Source organism: Diabrotica undecimpunctata, chromosome 8 (assembly GCF_040954645.1).
Source record: "Diabrotica undecimpunctata isolate CICGRU chromosome 8, icDiaUnde3, whole genome shotgun sequence".
NCBI classification, from domain to species: domain Eukaryota; kingdom Metazoa; phylum Arthropoda; class Insecta; order Coleoptera; family Chrysomelidae; genus Diabrotica; species Diabrotica undecimpunctata.
In genome coordinates this window covers 68,445,449-68,462,960 of record NC_092810.1, presented here as the reverse complement: position 1 = coordinate 68,462,960, position 17,512 = coordinate 68,445,449, and the positions used below count along the sequence as shown (strand labels likewise).

The 17,512-nt window shown below is 31.4% G+C and overlaps 1 protein-coding gene across 2 annotated transcripts in view; it reads left to right on the top strand.

Moving 5' to 3' along the window:
• The window catches only part of spg (dedicator of cytokinesis spg), a 255,921-nt gene that overhangs the window by 200,900 nt on the left and 37,509 nt on the right, over positions 1 to 17,512 (top strand). Inside the window, exons 17-21 of one of the 2 annotated variants that reach the window (XM_072540447.1) lie at positions 892 to 909; positions 1,009 to 1,171; positions 7,485 to 7,724; positions 12,153 to 12,347; positions 12,855 to 12,996. In XM_072540447.1, coding sequence (XP_072396548.1) covers positions 892 to 909; positions 1,009 to 1,171; positions 7,485 to 7,724; positions 12,153 to 12,347; positions 12,855 to 12,996 — 758 coding nt within the window. The remainder of the gene's footprint in view (positions 1 to 891; positions 910 to 1,008; positions 1,172 to 7,484; positions 7,725 to 12,152; positions 12,348 to 12,854; positions 12,997 to 17,512) is intronic. The other variant, XM_072540448.1, reaches the window with a different exon arrangement.

The following is a 17,512-nucleotide window of genomic DNA, read 5'->3' as shown; positions in this document are numbered from 1 at the left end:
TCTTACGTAAATTACTATGACTATAAATATAATGTATACATCTGCTTTATAATTGAATTATAACTATAATTTTACTCCTAAAATTCATAATGCATACATATGTCTACTATTATGATGTCGATGTGGTATTTTTGCAATTATGTAAATAAAATATTACAATGAGACATTACTGCATGATAAACAAGCCGTTCTTCTGATTTGGGGCGAACATATCCTGTCTGTGTTCACAGTCAAATTTTTTTTCTAGGCTATATTGTACGTTTGTTATTGTACACAGAAATCTATAAAATGTGAAACCAAAATACCATTTATACAATTCTATTTGAGATATTTTCAACAAGAGGCACCATAATACGTACAATTATTTGCCGTTATAAGCCTTGTTTAGATCAATTATATTTTTCCCGCCATTCTAACGGCTCTTCTGCATTCAACACCACACTTCAGAATCCGTTAATAGGATTTAACTAAACAGTCCTTATCCCGATTCATAAAGCCGTACTATTATATAGATGTCGTTGAAACGAGCTTTCAAATTATGTATTACTTGTCACACGATCCTATTTAAAATTATCTTTCCAAATGGCGCTCATCGAATATTTTTATTGATTAAGTGGGACATTTGTAATAATTATGCTAGAGGGAGGGAAATTTTAGACGCGCAGTCTATTGAGACATATGTGTTGATCATTTCTATCCTTAATGTTTTAGATTTTCCAAAGAAATTCATATTCAATTTTACCTTGTATACTATTTCTCTTATTATTCGGAGAAAACAGTATCGTTTTACAGTAAATATTGTTATGTATTAAACAGTATCTGTTCAATTATATTTGTATGTTATCCATGTACAATCAAATTAAAATATTTTTGTTTTATTGCATTCGAAAGGGAACATTTGAGCGCAGTGTAAGTACAAAAATATGTTTATACATATATGTTTTATTATATTAAAATTTATTTCCTAATTATTGACATTTCTTTATCTAATTTCTAAAAAATCTTTAGCTTACTAGATCGGGTGCAGTCCGAGGAACCAGTTTGGAAAGAAAGCGGTGTTGCTTTTATAAGTTCCATAACCCGACTTCTGGAACGCCTCCTAGATTACAGAAATGTTATTCAAGGCAACAAGAATCGTGACAAGAGAATGTCATGTACATTTAATCTCTTGGTAAGTACTTTTGACAGATAAATTAACAGAAGGATAAAATGTTAAATATCCAATTAATTGTGCGGTCACGTTTTCACTGTTAAAAAATCAAGTTCTAATACAGTCTTTAGTATAGCTTTTCGCCTTCCGAATTGAATATTATTATGAAAATACATTTTTAAAAATAAACGAACTATTATCCTAGTCCGATGATAACTACTTAGCCTGCAAAAAAAAACGAAAATTTTGGAAAAGTGGCGATGTATTTCTCAACGTAGTCTCCTTTTAGCTCGATACACTTGACCCAGCGATGCTACAGTTTCTTTAACCCTTCTGAAAAATTCGTTTCCACAAAGCCTGCAAAATTGGTCTCCGTGGCGGTGATGACCTCTTCATTCGACTCAAATTTCTACTCGACGAGTGATTTTTTTAACTTTGAAAAGAAAAGAAAGTTCCAAATTTGGAGAATATAGTGGATGCGCACTTTTTTCTTCGCCAGATGGAGACGTTTTTTGTGCAATTCGGCGTCGAATAAGCCTAATAATTCAGCGTAGTAGAGCCCTATGACCGTTTTGCCCTTCTCCGGGTTGTCAATGTGAATCACAACTTGCGAATCAGAGAAAATTGTGGCCGTCACCTTTCCGGCCGATAGGACAATCTTCGCGTTCTTCGGAGCACGTTCGCCGAGTGACGTCCACTGTTTCGCCTGTTCCATGGTCTCTTGGAACAAACTAATTATATCTCATCACTTAAATGCCTCTGTTGTACTGATAGCTTGTTCATTTATTACGTAATTTAAAGAAGAAGCCTTCGAAATTAATTGCATTCATATGTATTGACATCTTAAAACGTTAATTTTTTCTCCTTTATTTATAAAATACATTATTTGGAATTCGGGCCTGGTAACGAAATATAATGATAGAGACTAAATTGTAGGTGGATCGAAAAAAAAAGGTCGTGTGACCTGGCTAAGGTCTGGAGGTCTAAGGTTTTCAGTCTCGCAAGCGCGTCCCTAACATGACTTAACGACTACTTACGTAGCCTGGACCGACGACTTTATGTGTCCTTTGAAACATGGCTTGTATAATTTTAGAAATGAAAATGTTGCCGTTGGCGAGGATCAAACTCGTGCATTCTTGTTTAGAATACCACTATTTTAGCCATTGAGCTACGCTCGCCACAAGGTGGGGTGAAGTGTTAGTTGAATAGAGTTGAATTGATAACTGCACTGATATAGTGGTAGTATGAGATATCTCCATTATATTGTTCTGAAGCTATTTTCTTGTGGCATTTTAAATTAATTACTATTTAACTGGGAATAAGCCACAATTAAAGGTTAAAATACGTTTATTGACGTTTCAATTTCCACTTCGGAAATCGTTCTCAAAATACAAACATTAGTAAATTAAACAAATTTTGTTTTTGTTACTTAGTGAAAAATTCTTCTATTAATTTAATTTTATCTGACTCATCTATATTGACAATTCAGACATATATTATACATTTTAAAGTAGACGACTTTAAAATGATATTGCCAATATTGTTGAGTTGCGTTCCTGGGACGACTTTACTTATAAGATAGTTCATTCGATTACATGAAATCAACTTTAACTTGAGAATATCCGTCAGAAAAGATCATAACATGTAATTCGTCTTTAAAAAGACAAATACATGCCATGATGACAGTAAAATTCTCCTGTTAGTGATTCCATAGTAAATTATGAGGGAAAAACCAGGAAAAAAAACTTCATAATACTATCCCGACATGGTAAGTATTTGATCTTGCATTTATTTTACCTTCAATAAATACCAAATTCCGATTTTATATGTTTGTTTAAAAAATATAAATGATGTATTCTCTATATGTTACTGACTTACCAATACTGGTATTTTCTTTTTAATAACTTCCTCTTTCAATATGGGTAACCAGATCCTACTACATTCTGCCGAGGAATTCGCGACACAATTGGTCTCATTTAGCATAATTAGAGCCGCTTCTTTGATTTTTCTCTTTTTACCATCCGTTTCTTTTAGGACTATATTTGAATCATTCCATTGAACCCTATGTTCATAATCCCATGCATGTTTACATATTTGAGATCTATCAAATTCTCTATTTTTAATATAGGATTGATGTTCACTTATTCTAACATTTAATGGCCTTGATGTTTCACCTAAATAAAACTGATCGCATTCACAAGGTATTTTATAAATGCAATTCTTTGTCCTTTCTTGTTCATTGTTAGGTTTGGTTTTGGACAAAATAGATCTCAACGTGTTTGTTGTTTTGAATGTTGTTGAAATGTTGAATTTATTTCCTATCCTTTTAAGCTTTTCCGATAATCCTTTTATATATGGTATTGTTATTTTCCTCGTATTATCCCTTGTATATGTTGTAGGATCTCGTTCTAAGTTGTTTTGTTCTATTCGATCTATTGTTGAAAATTCCTTATTTATAAACGATAAAGGATAATCATTTTTTAATAAAACAGATGTTAACAAATGTTTCTCCTCCAAGAACGAATTTTGGTTAGAACAAGTAATTTTGGCTCTATCGTATAAGGATTTAATGATTCCCTTTTTAATATTAATATTGTGATTTGATTTGAAATTTAAATATCTGTTGGTGTGTGTTGGTTTTCTATACACCTGAGTTTCGTATCCAGTATCGTTCTTAGAGATTAAAACATCCAGAAAAGGTAATGTGTTATTATATTCCTTTTCCATGGTAAATGTTATTGTCTCTTCTTTATCGTTTATATCATTTAGGAATGTGTCCAACAACTCTGATCCATGAGGCCATATTGAGAATACATCATCTACATATCTCCACCATACTGAGGGTTTTAAATTTTGTTTAGAAATAATATTTGTTTCAAAATCTTCCATAAATATATCGGCTAATAATGGAGATAAACTAGAGCCCATTGCTAGTCCAAAACTTTGTTTATAGAATTCATTATTTAGTTGAAAATATGTATTATCAGTACATACTGTTATTAACTCCATTATAGCTGATATACTATAAGTATATAAGAATTAAAGTCTATAAGAACTTTAAAAAATGACGACTCCATAATCATCCTACCAGCAGACAAGGGGAATGCAACTGTGGTAATGGATAGAATTCAATATGAAAACAAAATTAAAGATCTAATAATAAACGGACCTTACACAAAATTAACAAAGGATCCAACAAAACCTTTGGAAAACAAAATATATAGAACTTTATTCAAGTTTAAAGATTGTTTACCCAGTTATCAGAGAAGATTAATTACACCTCATTACAGTAAGACCCCTCATTTTTATGGAGTACCGAAAGTTCATAAAACGAATATACCACTTAGACCCATTTGAAGTACCATGAATTCTCCTTGTAGTGAACTATCAAAATTTTTATTAAATATTTTAAAACCAATTGCAAATAAAAATGACACATTTATAAAAAATACACAACATTTTTTAAATAAATTATCAAATATTGAATTTAATTCAAATAATACTTTAGTAAGTTTTGACATAAATAGTTTATTTACGAATGTGCCATTAGATAAGACTTTAAATATAGTCAAGACAAAATTAGAGAGTGATGATACATTGGCAATTAGAACAAGACTAAATATATCAGCTATAATGGAGTTAATAACAGTATGTACTGATAATACATATTTTCAACTAAATAATGAATTCTATAAACAAAGTTTTGGACTAGCAATGGGCTCTAGTTTATCTCCATTATTAGCCGATATATTTATGGAAGATTTTGAAACAAATATTATTTCTAAACAAAATTTAAAACCCTCAGTATGGTGGAGATATGTAGATGATGTATTCTCAATATGGCCTCATGGATCAGAGTTGTTGGACACATTCCTAAATGATATAAACGATAAAGAAGAGACAATAACATTTACCATGGAAAAGGAATATAATAACACATTACCTTTTCTGGATGTTTTAATCTCTAAGAACGATACTGGATACGAAACTCAGGTGTATAGAAAACCAACACACACCAACAGATATTTAAATTTCAAATCAAATCACAATATTAATATTAAAAAGGGAATCATTAAATCCTTATACGATAGAGCCAAAATTACTTGTTCTAACCAAAATTCGTTCTTGGAGGAGAAACATTTGTTAACATCTGTTTTATTAAAAAATGATTATCCTTTATCGTTTATAAATAAGGAATTTTCAACAATAGATCGAATAGAACAAAACAACTTAGAACGAGATCCTACAACATATACAAGGGATAATACGAGGAAAATAACAATACCATATATAAAAGGATTATCGGAAAAGCTTAAAAGGATAGGAAATAAATTCAACATTTCAACAACATTCAAAACAACAAACACGTTGAGATCTATTTTGTCCAAAACCAAACCTAACAATGAACAAGAAAGGACAAAGAATTGCATTTATAAAATACCTTGTGAATGCGATCAGTTTTATTTAGGTGAAACATCAAGGCCATTAAATGTTAGAATAAGTGAACATCAATCCTATATTAAAAATAGAGAATTTGATAGATCTCAAATATGTAAACATGCATGGGATTATGAACATAGGGTTCAATGGAATGATTCAAATATAGTCCTAAAAGAAACGGATGGTAAAAAGAGAAAAATCAAAGAAGCGGCTCTAATTATGCTAAATGAGACCAATTGTGTCGCGAATTCCTCGGCAGAATGTAGTAGGATCTGGTTACCCATATTGAAAGAGGAAGTTATTAAAAAGAAAATACCAGTATTGGTAAGTCAGTAACATATAGAGAATACATCATTTATATTTTTTAAACAAACATATAAAATCGGAATTTGGTATTTATTGAAGGTAAAATAAATGCAAGATCAAATACTTACCATGTCGGGATAGTATTATGAGGTTTTTTTTTCCTGGTTTTTCCCTCATAATTTACTATGGAATCACTAACAGGAGAATTTTACTGTCATCATGGCATGTATTTGTCTTTTTAAAGACGAATTACATGTTATGATCTTTTCTGACGGATATTCTCAAGTTAAAGTTGATTTCATGTAATCGAATGAACTATCTTATAAGTAAAGTCGTCCCAGGAACGCAACTCAACAATATTGGCAATATCATTTTAAAGTCGTCTACTTTAAAATGTATAATGTATGTCTGAATTGTCAATATAGATGAGTCAGATAAAATTAAATTAATAGAAGAATTTTTCACTAAGTAACAAAAACAAAATTTGTTTAATTTACTAATGTTTGTATTTTGAGAACGATTTCCGAAGTGGAAATTGAAACGTCAATAAACGTATTTTAACCTTTAATTGTGGCTTATTCCCAGTTAAATAGTAATTAATCTCCATTATATCTGGACATTGAGATATTTTTTAACATTCAAGTTTATCTATACTAGACCCAACAAAGCTAAGCTCCGTTGGCGTTGTAACTTTTTTCCTGCAAAGAGATTGGAAAGGACAATTATGGAAAATCTAGAAAAAGAATGGAAATATTCTCAAAGAGTCATGAACAGAGAAACAATGCAAAAATAGAAAGAATTAGATATAGCAAACAAAATAGAGCAGATTATGATTCTAAAAGGTAAAAAGCAAAACGAATATATAGTCAAAAAAGAGAGAACAACTGGAAAAAGAACTAGAAAACTACAGAAGGAAAAAAGTTAAAATGTTTTGTTAGGAAGTTAAATAAACATAAAGAAAATGAAATAATTATACAAGTTTTATTAAGAAATAGACAAAGAAATTTTTTGCGGATATGACATATAAACTAGGCTTATATGGGCAAATAATTTCGAATAATTACTAAACTTGGAAGAATTAAAAGTAATGAAGGGGCTAAATAAATAGTAAAAGCGCATTAGCAAGCGGTGTACCAGAGGAAATATTTAAAGAGATGTTTAAAAAGATTAAAAATATATGAAACAGAGATAATAGAGGAGTATCGGACTGGATATAGGACAGAAAGAACAACAACCGGCATTTCTAATCCGATCAAGACTGAGTAAAATCATCGCAGAATTAGAACGAATAGCTAGCAAATATGGTGGTTGTAAACTGAATCAAAACAAGCATCAAAAACATAACTTTTGCATGAATTTGATTGTATTAAAAGAAATAATTCTATATCACCATAATTTAAATATTAATTGGCTAACCATGATGTCACTATTATATTTTTAGTAATTTAGTTATGCAGATAAATAGTTTTTAATATTTATTTAACTTTTGGTTTTGTAGCTAACTTATAAATATTGTAACGAATTTGTGAATTGTTGACTTTATCAAATATATATTCACCTGAAATGATATAATTCTTGTTGTTTTTAGAACTTTTACAAAAATGAAATTAACCGCAAAGAAATGTACCTTCGATACATTAGAAAATTACACGACTTACATCTATCTGCTGAGAATTACACAGAAGCTGCGTTTACTTTAAAACTTCATGCTGATCAATTGAATTGGAATAATAATCAGATATCTGATAATAACTATCCCGGACACTCAGAGTGTCAAATTAAGGAATTGCTTTACAGACAAATTATTAATTATTTTGACAAAGGAAAGGTAAGTGTAAATTTAATTACATAAAAAATACATTATTTGCTCATTGAACTTTGTGCACATTGAACACTAGTAAAGGTAAAATTTGGATTTAATGATATAGTTACAACAGAAAGATGGTATTAGATTTAATTTCGAAGCAGGGCATCCGCCAGCCGCTTATACCTATTTAAACCTCATTAGGTATCATCAGAGCGACATATGCAATTACTCTGAATTGCTCTAATTTATCAATCTGTCTGCTTTGCAAGTTTCAAAAAGCACAGTGATAAAAATTTGAATTTGTTTCGCCAAGTGGGAAATCTTATGATTTCTATTGTTGATATAGTTACAGTTTAAAGTTTAACACGATTGTTAGATACTGTGCGAGACTAGATCCCGTGGGCCTAGTCCGTGTGATAGACGTAAAATAATGGATCCATCTAAGAAGGTCTAAGTGTCTGAAGGGATCACAAATGGGCCCTGCCCCGATCTACCATAACCATAGATACTGTGCTGATATTGTCGTTTTATTTATTTACTAGAGTTAATAATATTCCATCATTCTCTACTTCCAGATCTTATTGACCCAACAAGATTTCTATTTCGTTTGTGGTATTCTATATTTTAACAAAGTTTTTCAAAAATTTTTGTGATATCTCTATTACGTTTGTACTTTTAACTAAACATTTTCGTCAGTGTCATATATTTAATAGAGTAATAAGTTATATTACTATGTAACACCCTTATACCGGGCGGTGAATTCTCAAACGGGCCATAGGAAAATTAATGCGAAATTCTAAACTGTTGAACTCCTGCTTTCCTAATTATTTTACATCAAAAGACATGAGACACTATTTACAGAGGACTGACATCTGTATTGAAAACAAAAATGTTAAAACTGTTCTACGAATTGAAACACATTCCAAAATTGAATATAATGCATACAATTTTTTTTTTGTTTTTTAAACAATAAATCATAAAAAAATATATTGACAATTCAAATATTGTTAATATCTGACTTAATTGTAACCAAACGCAACCAGTCATACGCATTCTGTACTACGTGTGGTCCAACTTTTACAATATTCTGTAAAATGTATTATATTTTTGCAAAATTTTGTAATCTTTTTAATTCGTAGAACAATTTTAAAATTGGTTTTCAATACAGAGTTCATTTCTCTACAAATATTATTTAATGTCTTTTGATGTAATATAATTAAGGAAGTAGGAATTGAACAGTTTAAAATTTCATATTGAGTTTACTATGGCCCGTTTGACGATTCCGACCCGGCATAGTTAAATCATTGATAGAAAAGAGTAGTGAAATAAATGTATTGAGAGTACACGCTACCAAACGAAGAATAAATACTATGTTTATATGGGATTAAGCCACAATTGATTGTAATGGAAATTAAGTACATTTTATAATTATTATTTGACGTTTCGATTTCCACTCTGGAAATCCTTTTCAAAAACTTACTTGGCCTGAATTTTGTAGGCAAATAGTCACGATTTTTTCAAGCTTTTTTTCAAACCACTTACTCCCTTTTCTGGATGTTTTAATCACAAAAGAGGTTACAGCGTATACAACTTAAGTTTACAGAAAACCAACACACGCCAACAGACATTTAAATTACCACTCAAATCACAACATAAACATCAAAAAGGGGTTTACAAATCATTATATTATAGAGCACAAAATTCCTAAACCAAAGAAATTGCATTTCAAGAAGAAAAAAACCTGCTAACAAGGAATTTCACAAGATTGAAGAAAGGAAACAACAAAACACCAGAAATCCAGAAACGGGATTTAAATATGACAACAATACCACATCTAACGGGGATATCAGGATACTTTAAAAGGGTAGGAAATAAATCCAACATCAGAAAATATTCAAAACAATCAATACAATGAGATCTATTCTGTCTATAAAATACCCTGTGAATGCAACACTTTTTATGTGGAAGAAATTGCAAGGCCACTAATCCTCAGGATAAACGTGTAACGAAATATTTCGCCTACCATATAAGGTATTATTATGGGGGTTAAAAGTTGGGGACAGAAACTATTGGGGTGGAGATAGGGCAAGCAAAATAAACGAAACTTATGCGAACGGCACTCAGGGTTTATTTGGAGTAGCTGGGTCGTGGATAAGTGAATAGCAAGGGGGTTGGATTGGGATAACTACAAAAAATGAAAGTTTCTTGGAACAAACAAAACAAAACACAAGAAAGACCTCTAGCACTTTAAAATGGACGCCGCTTCGAGGTTATTATTATAACGATTACAACAACTAGTTGTAACTATTGAAATAATTATTAGAAATGAAAAATATATATTTTTAAATGAAACTCAAAAAAGGGGTTAGAGAGTTAGTTAAGAGAAGTAAACAAAATGGCTTAGAAAAAAAAACTAAACATTTATTGTTGTCTCACCACAAACAGTTACAAAAATAGACAATACAAAAATAATCAAGATATAAATAGTTACAAGGATTTATACGAAAATAATAAAAAAGAAAAACTTACATATATGTCCTATTCGTTTACAAACTGTGTTTACAAGTGAGAGATGCTACAAAACTTACAAAAAATTGTTACTACATGGAGGTTAACCTTCTTTAAAAAAAACAAAGCAAACTAATGTCAAACATGATTAGATAGTACAATATTAATTATTACAAATTCTTTTTGTTATGAAAGCAAATTATTATTAAAAAAATGTATCTTTACTTTAAATTTTAACACAAAAAAAGCTATTCTGGGGGTAGAAACTAGACTTCACTGGAACTCAAACTCTGTACCACTCGAAAAAATTCATCTCCACTGTGATAGGACAAGACAAAATTGAGATTGGAAATTGGGGCACTGGAACACAAACTTTGGAGCTCTGCTTCTTAAAAAGACTGGAACAATGTGGATATATTTCAAATCCCCACTTTAATTGTAACTATTAATAAATGAACAATTAACTGCCACTAAACTTATTTTCCATAACAAGGAAACAATAAAAAAAACATTTACGAATCTGAAGAAAATTCGGAATAAACGCTGAAGCCTACCGCTCTTGACCACGCCTCAGCGAGTGAGTTCATTCTTAAAAATCATTCGCTTCCCAACTTAGTATAAACAAAACATATAAACTGGAATATTTCGTTCATTTGACGACGAAAAATATCTTAAAGCGGTTTCGATCAAAAGGATAAAAGGAAATACACATCTGTTTTACATAAACAAACTTTTAAAAACGTGTTTATATTACTTGCCGACGCAAAAGATTATTTTTCGGTATTTTAATACGTACGAATAGGAAATGAAATACACTAAAAACATTCATTGGTATTTTAGCAAATACGAGGGTATTTCAATACATACTGAGGAATTTTAAAAATGCTACAAACGAGCATGAAACATTAATTAAAAACTGGTACCTCGACAAATCACAGATATGCAAAAATGGCTGGGACAATGAACACAGAGGAGAATGGGAAGATGCATCAATAATCATGGAAGAAATAGACATGAGAAAGAGATAAATCAAAGAAGCAGCTCTCATCCTACTTAATGAAGAAAAATGTGTAGCAAACCCATCAGCATAATGTAGCAGGCTTTGGTTGCCAATACTAAAAGAAGAATTCAACAACAAGAATATACCAGAATATACTTCCACAGTCACTTTTCCGATCGATTTCCAGAAAGCTGACTTTGGTGTAGAACAGTGTTAAAGATTTCATCAGGTTATTAAAACCATGTAAACTTGTTAGGGAAGGAAGAAGGGATCACCATGTAATAGCCGACTATTGGAGTCTTTAGCGAGATTTTTCTTGATATGCTAGAAAGTCGTATAAAATTAAATTTTGTGGTGATGAATAACAAATGTACTTTTTGTGTGTTATTATGTATCTTCTCCTAGCTTTTTTACATGTATATATATATATATATATATATATATATATATATATATATATATATATATATATATATATATTATATGTATATAATCTAAATAAGTAGCCTAATTCATATTTTTTAATTTTTTTATTGGCAAGTAATAATGTGAAATCTGAGATAAAAAATAGAGCTGCTGCGAGAAAAAAAAGGCATTTTCGGAATCAGACCATCAAAAATATTTAAACACTATTCTTCGGCTTCAAAATGGTTATTGAGATTGAGCTGTGTGATTTTACGTAGAAGCTAAAAATAGACTAAAATACAGGGCATTCCGTTACATATAACAAATTTTATGGCAACTTTCAGTTTTACCGAGGGTGGTAGCGCAATATAAATTCGACGTGTAGATCAGTTATAGTTATGTGGAAGTACATGATTTCTGATTTCAAATCCGTTTATTTTCAGAGATAAGTCTACTGTGCGGACTACATGCAATACTCTATATAAAATATTTTTGTATTAAAGAATAAATACAATGAGATTTTTTTTTTATTTTAGTGTTGGGAAAAAGGAATACCTCTACTAAAGGAATTAGCAAATTTGTATGAAACTATTTTCTTCGACTACAAATTATTAAGTGATATTTTAAGATACCAGGCTAAGTTTTATGATAATATTTTAACACAACTCCGTCCTGAACCGGAATATTTCCGAGTAGGATTTTACGGTTTAAGTTTTCCATTATTTGTAAGAGTAAGTATATTGCGTTTTTAATATTGGGATGAAGTGGAAATAGTGTTCGATACTTTTTAGTAGTAGACTACATACTTTCACGGGATTAAAAATTATGTTGCCTTGTGTGCGCAATAATTTTTATAATCATTTCTCTTTATAATTATTTACTGTCAAAGGAGTAAAAAGTCAAAAGTTTTTTTTTATAAATAATTTTTGGTTGTCTTCTTGGTAATTAATTTACAGAGTTATTAGTATCATTAGCAAATTAGTAAAAAGAAAGTAAATTAAAATATTTTTTTCTGTATGTTGCCTTTTTGTTTCTGTTATTAGCATATGTTCTTTTTCTTCTTATTACTACAGGCGAGGCCTTACTTATCTCTTACTTCCCAACTTCAAATGTTCGTGATGATAGCTTACAAATCATAATTTTGTAACTAAAAGTTAAGTAAAGTTTGTGCACGCTGCAAACGTAGATAATATAAAATAATTACAAGGAAATTTGTATTCATGTTTTTTTTGTTCTAGAATAAACAATTTGTATATAGAGGACTGGAATACGAACGAATTGGTGCCTTCACTCAAAGATTACAAACGGAATTTCCATCCGCACAGATTTTGATGAAAAACACTCCTCCAGATGACGCTATTATTAATTCAGATGCACAATGTATCCTTTTAAAATTGTATTTTAAATCAGTTTTCTTTACAGAGATTCTTAGTAAACTAAAATTAGATTACAGAATGACGGTATTAGATTTTTGTTTTGATACAGTGCAGCAACAACCGCTGATACGTATTTCGACCTTCTTAGGTCTCTTCAGAACGGTATAGTCACTGCTCTGAACCAAAACAAAAATCTCTCCCGTCCTAGACAATAGTTATTAAAATAACTATATACGGACGTAACTACGCGTACTTGCGTACACTTTCCGGATTATTTCTGATATATATACTTCTTTCAGGTGTTTGTAATTCTTGCTGTACTTGTAAATTTTCTCAGTATATGGTTTTCTTACCATCTACTTTTTATGCTTATATTCAGGTCTCCTCAACGGTATTTCGGACGTTTTCGCTAATTTATTCACGGCTTCTTGAACAATGTCAATATCGTTCAGGTTTGACCGGTACGAAAATGAGAAACTGCGCTAGTTCTTCCTGGTTATCGAGCAATATGTAGGTTATTCTTACTTAATGTATTTAAGTTGTAAAAGTACTTCCTAGACTTCTACATAGACATACAATGCAAGATATTGCAAGATTGTTGCAATACCAGCCCGTTCCCCCAGTGCGACAGAGAAAACTGACGCAAAGCAGTCCCTGCATATCTCTCTAATGGGCCGGGTTTATCGACCACGTGACCTAAATGACCAATGAGAAGGTGACATGGTCGATAAACCCAGCCCATTTGACAGAGATGCAGAGACTGCTTTGCGTCAGTTTTCTCTGTCGCACTGGGGGAACGTGACTATATTGCAGCTGTCAGTCTATCTTATATTCTATGTCTATGGGCTTCCACTTATATATTGCATGATTTATGAATAAGAACTGTTTCAGGTGATCGCAGTCGAACAATCAAGTTTTCAACCGAAATGAAGATGTGTGGTCTAGGTAACATCGCTATGGTCACTCACTAATTACATCGAAGCGCACTTAAAAAGAAAATTAAAAATTTTAGCTCCATTTCTTATCCGTGAAACTTTGCAAATACAAAGCACGCCTGATATATAGCATGCTCACTGACTGCGTGTTTTTAATAGTTATGGGCACTAGTGTTTGCTGCAAGTAGTTCCTCTAGTGGTGGTTCCAACCGAATACTTTCAAAACAGAGGTTGGCTACTTCCACTTAAACGACAAACTTCGTTTCGACAAACAGACCTCAAAATCTTCATTCTAGGGTTCCAGGGCCTATTCCAGCTTCAAAGTTCACTCCATATTTTTAAGAGGGTTCTATACTTTTTCTTTCCTTGGTGTGTAATCTTTTATTTTCTGATTGATATTCAGTTCTTTACTTACAGCTTCATTTTTCTGTCTGTCAAATCTTGTAATGTATTGACGCGACAGTTGCGGATATATGTTGCCCGAATAGATCATGCAGCAGCGTTCTTACAATGGTAGCCCCGAAGACTTATCGGCCTAATATTTGTTTGTAAACCTTTGAAGTTTGTTTATTAATAATAATAACTTGTTTCTTACTATATTTAAGAGGCTATATATAATCTAATAAAAGGCTAGGACGACAGGTCAAACGAAAACACAGTTTATACGGGCTAACTCCTAGCGCCACCTATGAAAGAAATCTGAACTACCCAACTACTGAATCCTAATCAATCGTATTTTGTTTTTTAAAATGATTCGGTTGATTTATTGCTAATTCATATTGAATTTCAGTGATGATCACAATAAAAATTAATCCAAGGAAGCGAGTTTTTACTAAAAATATAGTTTTTAAAAATGTTTTGTAAAATTTGAAATTAAAATGAGTACGAATGAATAAATCGATCATTTGAATTAATTTTTATTTTCCATGTTTGTTTCATTCTAATGAAACATGGAAACATGTTTCATTCTAATCTCTCAACAATTCTAATTCTAATTTCTTCATTAAATCTAAAATCTAATTCCCTTGCCGAGTAATTTATCCAGCTGTTTGTTTCGCAAATTTTAGGAAACACAGTGGTTAAGATTTGAATTCGGTTTCACTAAGTAGAAATCGTTTGATTTCTCTTTTTGTTTAAAATTAGATTATTTACTTTTTATTATTTTTTCCATTTTTTTAAAGTCGGTATTGCCTTTATGGGCAAGAGTTCGAGTTCAAATGTTGTGGAGGGTATCGTTTAAAATTTCAAACTAAAAATAAATGCCTAGTTTCATCATCTATTAACAAGATAGGAATTTAAAAAGCTTACAGTACCATGACACATACATATTTATATGGAAAACACGTAAAGTCCATTAATCTAACCATAACAAACACAAATATCTCTCAATGATTACAAAACGTAACTGCATATACATATCTATATATTATTAGCGATTTGCAGCGACTGCAGCGATGCAGTCCCTGCATCTCTATCAAATGGGCTGGGTTTATCGACCATGTCACCTTCTCATTGGTCATTTAGGTCACGTGGTCGATAAACCCGGCCCATTAGAGAGATATGCAGGGACTGCTTTGCGTCAGTTTTCTCTGTCGCACTGGGGGAACGGGCTGGTATTGCAACAATCTTGCAATATCTTGCATTGTATGTCTATGTAGAAGTCTAGGAAGTACTTTTACAACTTACATACATTAAGTAAGAACAACCTACATATTACTCGATAACCAGGAAGAACCAGCGCAGTTTCTCATTTTCATACCGGTCCAACCTGAACGATATTGACATTGTTCAAGAAGCCGTGAAAATAAATTAGCGAAAACGTCAGAAATACCGTTGAGGAGACCTGAATATAAGCATAAAAAGTAGATGGTAAGAAAACCATATACTGAGAAAATTTACAAGTACAGCAAGAATTACAAACGCCTGAAAGAAGTACATATATCAGAAATAATCCGGAAAGTGTACGCAAGGAGCGAATGAAAGCTCTCTACAATAGTTTAAAACTTTTGTGTTTCAAGATATAAGAAGAACTCCTTAACCTGAAGTCGTATAAAAACCCAAAGCTTGAGGGAAATAATATTAACATTTATTTTCGATGTTTTATATCTAAACTATAGATATTTATTATATAGTAGATAATATCAAAGTAGAAGAGTACCACATGAGTAGAGTTTTTGACATACTACATAAAAACGACATCTCTACGCCGAGGATACATTACGTTGTGTTCAAACATTTAATTTTCATAAATTCCAAAATTTGTGCTTGACTTCTGGTTGGTACTTTCCCTCTGTGGACGTGGACTATATTTTCAGTGATTTTTTGGATAGGCTTGTCTGTATTTTCAATAAGGCATTTACTTTAATTGCAAACCCTGACAATCTAAATGAATACTTCGTTAATGTGAGTAAAAATATAACGTCAACTATTTTACCACAACAAGATCCTATTTCCTATCTCCAATTGAAAAAAGGTCTCGAATTCATTCTTTATAAGACCAGTTAATACTGATGGACTATCCTTAAAAATTTTCTTAAATCTCCCAAAAAATGTGTTGGAAGTCCTGGTCTCACTAATTAATAATTCCTTTGAAAAATGTATATTTCCAGAGTGTCTAAAGACAGCCATTATTATTCCTCTTCATAAGGGTGGTGAAAAATCGAATGTCTGAAACTATAGACCTATTGCCTTACTACCGGTCCTATCCAAAATTATTGAGAGACTTATAAAAGCCCGACTTGTGTCCTTTCCCGTTGAAAATAACGTTTTATCACTAAGTCTATCAAGCACTAAACATTAATCTTTACACTGCCACTGTTTTTTCTGACTATGCCAAAGCTCTTGATTGCGTAAATCACATTTTGATAAAAAAAACTAAATTTCTACGGAATTCGAGGCATTTCGTTGAATTGGTTTCAATCTTACTTGAGGAATAGGAAACAACTAGTTAGAGCAAATGATACTGACTCTGGTCACAAAAGTGGACTTGTGGTTACTTGTGGAGTACCACAAGGTTCAGTATTGGGTCCTCTACTTTTCCTTACCTTTATAAATGACATCACTAACTTAAAAATCGATGGAAAAAATTTTCTTTTTCCTAATAATACCAGTATTACCTGAGGGAACTTTAATATTGCAACTCTTCATGCAATTATAACTTCTGATCTACTTAAAATAAAAACCTGGTCCGACTCTAATTGACTCTCTTTTAACGTGGATAAGACAGTATTATCCTATAAAGGAGCTCTTCAACCCTTGTTTCTTAAGAGCGTAGGCGCAAAATTTCGGACCAATGCTTTTTAAATGTATTCATTTTTTTCGAATCCTGAGAAAACCAACAAATATTTTTGAAAAATTTAAACGCAGAATGCAAGATTACATTGTTACCGAGGGCCGAAAGTCCCTTAGAATAAACAAAACGTTTTTTTAATGAGATATTTGAAATTAAAAATCACAGTAAATTTTCTCTTTTTTTCACCCCTGTGACTTATTAAAATAAACATTATAGAAGTTTTCAGAGACTTTCGGCCCTCAGTAATAATGTATTCTTTCATTCTGCGTTTAAATTTTAAAAAAATACTTATT